At 37.1% G+C, this 6,972-nt stretch overlaps 1 protein-coding gene across 1 annotated transcript; it reads left to right on the top strand.

The window, feature by feature from the left end:
• The first annotated feature begins 4,075 nt into the window (after nucleotides 1–4,075).
• Nucleotides 4,076–6,232, top strand: LOC113847656 (pentatricopeptide repeat-containing protein At1g62670, mitochondrial-like). The gene is made up of 2 exons (XM_027476888.1): nucleotides 4,076–4,377; nucleotides 5,083–6,232. The coding sequence occupies exons 1-2, from the start codon at nucleotides 4,096–4,098 to the stop codon at nucleotides 6,082–6,084; spliced, it is 1,284 nt and encodes a 427-aa protein (XP_027332689.1). The 5' UTR covers nucleotides 4,076–4,095; the 3' UTR covers nucleotides 6,085–6,232.
• The last annotated feature ends 740 nt before the right edge of the window (nucleotides 6,233–6,972 follow it).

Here is a 6,972-nt window from a genome sequence, read left to right as displayed (position 1 = left end):
AAAATTTAATCAAATATTTTTTACTTCGCTAAAGATGAATTAGTTAAATTCCTCTCGCGCACCCCTACTCGGTCAAGATTAAAACGCTTATGACCAAGTTTTCAATACAAAGTACAAGAGAAGGAGAAAAAAGAGATTCTATTTCAAAATTAATGACTACAAAATTTGAGCACTAATGGCTCATGAATACAAAGAAAACAAATCTAATTTTCTTCCCCTTCCTCGACATTAGGACAGGCTACCTCGGGATTAGTAGCATTTTCATTAGCGGCGATTCGTCTTGGGGCTTCGGCGTCAGGCTCCACAACATCATCAACCTCGTTGTAAGGAATAAACCTGCCGCCAAAGAAGTCCTTCGTAATGTCAAAATGGAAATCGGCCAGAACCTGGCAGAACCCATGGCATTGGCGAATAGCATGATTAAAACCGGACTCATGTTCATAAGCCACTTGCTGAGAACACTTCTCAGCAAAGGTTTTCATCTCGGTTTCAGCCCTTTGCTTTTCAAATGCCATGGCTTCCTCCATCTCAGTAGATTTGGCCCGTAGGGCCTCCTCCATTTGACAAGACTTCACCCTTAACGCCTCAATTTCCTCCTCCTTACCCTCAAAGTCTCCTCGGCCGCTTGAACCTAGTCTTCTACTACCCGGAAGTGCTCTTTATATTGATTAACCTGACCCTGTAAGGATTGAATGGTCTCGTTAAGACTGGCTTGAATTTCTCTGCTCTCTGCCAAAGCTTCTTCAAAAGCCGAATAGGCAATTTTTAACTTCTTAACTTCAAGAATTGGATCCACAACTAGCTTTCAGAGCATCGTTGTTGATCGTACATGAAGTTCTGCATAGCAGCGCCAGAGCGATTTATATTCTATATTGTTGACTAATTCTTTCCCTGAATCAGACAACAAATTGGGAGCAGCCAGCCGACCGGTATAAGTTTCGGTTGTCAGGAAGCCCTCGGCAAGCATTTCCAGAGGAATTACAGGATTGGAGGAACTGCTTCTGCCCTCGGTAGCCGCGACTCGGGTTTGCTTGCGCGCCCCCTCTACACCGCTCAGCCCACTCGAATGGGCACATTTTCTCTGTCTCTCCCTCTCAGGCTCTTTGCCTTTACCCTTGTCCTTGCGTTTCTTGGATTGGCCTTCAGCAAGAACAAGGTCTCGGGGAAGAGGGCGAGGCTCTGGTACTTCAAGAAGTTGATTAATTTGAGGATGACGATGTTCCTTAACTGGTGTCCCTTCCGGTATTCTCTGCTTTAGAGTACGACGGAAGGTCGGTACATCAACATCGCGCTGAGCCATTAAGCCTGCATTAAAAATAACAAGTCAAATCAATACAACTTGATTCCAAATATAAGTTAAAAACGAGACGATCCATACCCTCCATATCCCAGTGAGGATGCAGGGACTTGAGCACGAGGATTACGTGTCGGGCAGGTAGTTCTCGGGGAAGGGACTTTAAAAATTCTAAATCCGACAACTCCCTAGCCGATAGCATGTCCTCGGGGCATATGTCGTATCGGCGAGGCGCCCGAGTCCAGTGAAAAGGGAAGAGATTATTATTCTCGCTATCAAAAAAATAATTTCTACCTACAAGGTCTACGGTCACCCTAAAGTAACCGGTCTTGAAACCCTTAAAAGACTAAGCATATTGTTTAAACAAAGGCAACTCAGGTTGCCTTATTAGAGACACCCACCTTGCTAAGTCAGATGGGCGTGTACAAAAGAGATGAAGAAATAGGCCTACACTAGGTTCTATATAGTGGAATTTACAAAGTATCCTAAATGCCTGTATTGCCGTTCGCCCGTTCAGGTGCAGTTGTGTCGGCACTACATTCAAAACCCTCAAAACTCTCATTCGGAAGTCATCAAAGGGTAGCCTGATACCTAACTCTTTAAACATGTATTCGTACATAAAGAAGGTGTAGGCCATTTTGACACCTCCAGGAAAACAAAGTCAGGGTTCTCGGTTTCGTCCCCTTGGCAGGGATTGAGGTGTATTGGATACGGATCATACACCTCCCACAAAGAAATATCACAATTATCTACAAAGAGTTGAAGACTTTTATTTCTTCTAAAACGAGAAAAGTACGCGGCCACTTCACCGTGCACCCACTCATATCCAGGTATCGTACAGGGGGGAAACACCTATCTTTCCCTAGGGGGACTAGTACTCGGTAGGGGTTCAGAAGCGTCAGTATCACTCGAAGCAGACGACTCGGCTTCATTGCTGCATTCCCTTACCTGTGCTTCTTCAGCCCTCTTGTTTGATATGGATGAAACCTCGCTACTCCCCTCGGTTCCGTTCATAATGTCTACTTCGACAATATTCGATCCTGAGACATCAAACAGAGAATCCTCCCACTCAATAGGTTCGGCCATAAAAGAAAAAGAAGTGAGAAATTAAAACGCACCTTACAAGTAGTCGGTATGGAAGAAAAGCTGAAGATCTTTGAACACTCTTTGGTTTGGAGCAACAATGTGCAGGTTTCGGTACCGAGCAAAAGAGCAGAAAATGAATGCAGGGACCACCACATATTTATAGGGGATCTGGTGTCGGGCAAACGAAAAGACGCCCCTCCTTTTGAACCGTCAGATCCCTTTCAGATCAACGGATAAGGTTGGGCACCCTTTCGTTTCATACACCCGCTGATGAAACCCTAAAAGCCAACGTTCTAGAATATTCCTTTACAAATTATGTATTTTTATATTATGATTTTTTATCTACTATCTCGGTTTGTATCATTATGTTACTAAACCGAATACCCTTTGGTGTACACCTGATACACATTCAAGTTTAAATACTACCATCACTCGTCCACTAAAAACCGAATACCCTCTCGGTATACTCAAAATCACTCTAACCGAATTCCCTCTCGGTATATTCAAATTCACTCTAACCGAATACCCCCTCGGTATAGTCAAAGACATCTTAACCGACTACCTATTGTAGCCTTAACACTGATATTTAAAGCCCTCGCTTCGTACCTCTTCAGGCTTGGGGGCTAGTGTACTGGATAAAGATCAACTCGGTCCTACTTGTAGGAAAAGGAAACCGAGTACCTATTCGGCATAATAGGCCGGATACCCCTCGTCAGGATTAAAAGATAATTAACCCAATTAATGGTAATAATCAAGATATTATTTACTTTAAATAAAGGGCTAAAATGAAGACTGACTCGACAGACCCATTGGCTCATTACAGTGCCTATATAAGGAATGTAAAAGTACAAGTAAAGGGTTGACTTTTCATTATTAAATAGCATTTATTGCTCGGAACCAAATCTTGACTTCAGCATTGGAGTACCTTTTGCAGGTACCCTCCCATGTCAGCAACAGTTAGAGAAACGTCAGTACGTCAAAGTAAAGACTTGAAGACCTGTGTTACCTTAACATGAACATATAATATACTATACTCTCAAATATAAACTTATTTTTAAAATAAAAATTCTTTATCTATAAATTTAATAAAATCTGAAATTATATATGTATATATATTTAATATTTCTTATTTTTATTTTAATAAACTTTTCATCTTATCTACTATTTATTTCTTCTTGATATCTTTCAATAATTTTAAATTTTTTTTTAATATTTTGAAAAAATTAGTCCTTTCCTATCGATTTATTTCCTTGTGGTGGTTAAGTCGTTTTTTATATGAACATATTTTTTTAATTATTAATTAAATACTGTAATTGAAATTAAAAAGAGTGTAATAATCTTATTAATAGTAAAAATGTTACAAAATTTAAATAATGTTCGAACGCGTGAATTACGAGATTATTCTAATTTAATATATAATATCGTGTTTAAAGCAAATAAAAAAGTTAATGTCGAATAAATATCATAAAAGGTAATAAATATTTAATTTATATGATAATAGTATTATTTATAAATTTTTTTTTATATTCTCCCATCCATAGTCTTTATATTTTTATTTATTTTTATTTTTATTTGAATACTATTTTTGTGAATTTGAATGATTATATATAATACTTAAAAATAGAACTGACTCTTTCGCATTATATTTAATATAAAGTAGAGAAAAATTAACACAAAAAATGGGAAAGTGGATTTCTGATTGCAATTGAACACGAATGAAAAATATGGCGTTAGGCTTTAGGGTTTTATGGACAGTGAGAAAGAGTTACAGAGGAAGGCTTCAATTGCCAAATCCTCATCATTCTTGTTTCAGCAAACACTCACATTCAAATTCAAATTCAAATGCAGATCCCTTTCTCCTCAAATTGCTTCAGGTCCCCAATTCGCGCATCAAAACGACGTTGGATCAGGAAATGCCTTCCATTCTAAGCTCCCAACTTTCTTGGGACTCCCTTGTTTCCTCTCTCTCCCGTTCGTCTTCCGACAAAGCTCAATTGGTACTATTAATAATCTTCTCTCTTTGTTTTTCTTCTTAATATATAATTTAATTGATTGATATTTTGCAACATAAATATTTGTCTCTGTCTGCAAATTTTTATTTTATTTTTATCGCTCATCAGTTAAAAAATTGAAAATTTTTACTCTACTTAATTACTTACTTTTTATAAACATTAAATTTCATCAACCTCTGATATTAATATGTTAATCATATATACCAAAGTTTAGATAAACCAAACAATTGTAAATATATAATTTAAAATTTAATATTTATGTATATTTTTAAAATGTATATTGTATATTAAAGTAAAGTTCGGTAAAGTGTCAATTCATTTTTCATTTGTATAAATTTTTATGAACTTAATCTACTCAATAAGAGTTTTTTTAACTCTGACAACTGGATTGACGAAATTGAATATTTACAGAGAGATATTAATTAAGGTAAAATATTGATTAGAGTTATTCTTGAAATAACTTGATCCTCACCTTATTATGTGAGTTACGATTTGTTATTGTCAAACTTATAGTCTTACACTACACAGATTATTAATAAATTTTCATAGAATGCAAGGTTTATTAATTCAACGGATCTTAACTCTATAAGTTTAATGTCTCTGTCATGTGACCAATTATGCTTGGTGGATTGCTTATAGAGATTGTGATGATCCATATTTTCTCACATTTGTTGCTGTTGAATGGGTCAGGTTTTGGAATGGATTTTGGAGAAAATGCTGAAAGAAAATGAGAACGACTATAATCTTTTCCCTAAACTCATCCTTCTGTGTGGAAAGGTGAAGAATGTGGCACTGGGAATGCGTGTGTTTACTTCTATGGAGGCTAATGGAGTTCAACCCAATTCCCTTGCTTTCAATTCCCTTATAAGTGTTTGTTTGTCTTCCCATGATGTTGTTACTGCACTTAGTTTATTTGAGATCATGGTGAGTTCAGAGAGCTATAAACCTGATTTTCACACCTATAATATCTTTATTTCAGCATTTTCCAAGTCAGGGAATGTTGATGCCATGTTAGCTTGGTACTCGGCAAAGAAAGCTGCTGGACTTGGTCCTGATCTTCAAATGTTTGAATCCCTCATATCAGGCTGCATTAATTCAAGGAAATTTGATATTGCTGATAGAATTTTTGAAGAAATGATGATTTCTGAAATTGTACCTAATGCATCCATACTAGCATGTATCCTTAAAGGGATTTGCTGGCAAAAGAGTTTGGATCGAGCAGAAGAGTTTTTCAAGTTTGTAATGGATTCAAGGTGGGAGATTAATGAAAACATGGCGGATAAGTTGGTAGCATTGTATCAAGAACAAGGGCAAGTGGAAAAGATGGAAAAGCTACTTGAAACTATGACAAAGTCGTGTGCAGTTGCTTCTGGTGTCCTCTCACGAATCCATTGTGGGATTGTGAGGATGTATGCCATATTAGATAGATTGGACGAAGTAGAGTTTGCGGTGGGTAGAATGCTAAAACAAGGGTTTTCATTCACAAGTGCAGATGATGTTGAAAAGGTCATCTGCTCATACTTTAGAAGGGAAGCTTATGACAGGCTAGACATATTCTTGGAATGTTTGAAGAGGTGCTATGTGCTTGAGAAATCAACTTATGATTTGTTGATATCTGGCTATAGAAGAGCGCGCTTGCATGAAAAATTAGATTCAGTGATGGAAGACTTGAAATCAGTTGGATTAGCTTAAATGATGACAGAAGATGAGTTCCATTCAAATCATTAACTTTTGCACAAGGCAGCAATCTAGTGTTGTTTCCTGCAAGTGAGTATACAGTCAAATGAATATAAAAAAATTCAGTGTCATTTAACCAACTACACCATCTCTATCAAGCTAACAATGATACAGTCCATGCAATTTTCACCGCCCATGTGACTTACTTGAAGATCCTGTGTCTGTTTTTTGGGTGGGGGGAGGGTGGGGTTAGAGAAAATAATGATGGAGCCAAATTTTGTAGTATTTGTGAAACAACCGTGTAGCTGGATATACACTGTTTATTGTCCTCTGATTCATTAGCATTATCAGGTCACCTTATGAAATCATTGATGCTTATTCCCAATATTGTTTATTTTTATGAGTGGTCTTTATACAAAAGCTGTGTACTGAGATGGGATACTACGAAGAAAGTTCTATGAAGGGGACAAGTTTTCTTGTTCTCAACGGTAACTGAACCTCTTTTATTTATATTCCTGCTGTGATGTGCCATTATACAGACAAAAGGACAAAATTTTAAAAGTACTCGTGGTACTGTCTTAAGTTTTTGTGTTGACTTATATGAAATCCTACTGGGCTTGGACGATGTTAAGCCTCTGTCATGATTCTGTTTATGTGTGTTTTGTTTTAGTTTTTAACATTCTTCTCACATGAAAGATTTCATTTTATTTTAATTGCTGCTTTTATTCTCAGATACCCTCCCTCTCTCTTGCTATCCATCCACAAATATATGCCCGCGCGCATGTGTGTGGATGTGCATGCGCGCACCTAACATTTAAAAATAGGGTGGCTACTTTAGCAATATTCTTCATTGAGAAATGAGTGTATATTTGGGGCAATTCCATTAAACCTACTGTGTGTTTG

This window comes from Abrus precatorius, unplaced genomic scaffold (assembly GCF_003935025.1).
Source record: "Abrus precatorius isolate BTA unplaced genomic scaffold, Abrus_2018 Scaffold8, whole genome shotgun sequence".
NCBI lineage: Eukaryota > Viridiplantae > Streptophyta > Magnoliopsida > Fabales > Fabaceae > Abrus > Abrus precatorius.
Note: the sequence above shows the minus strand (reverse complement) of the source record. Positions and strands in the feature narration are given on the sequence as shown.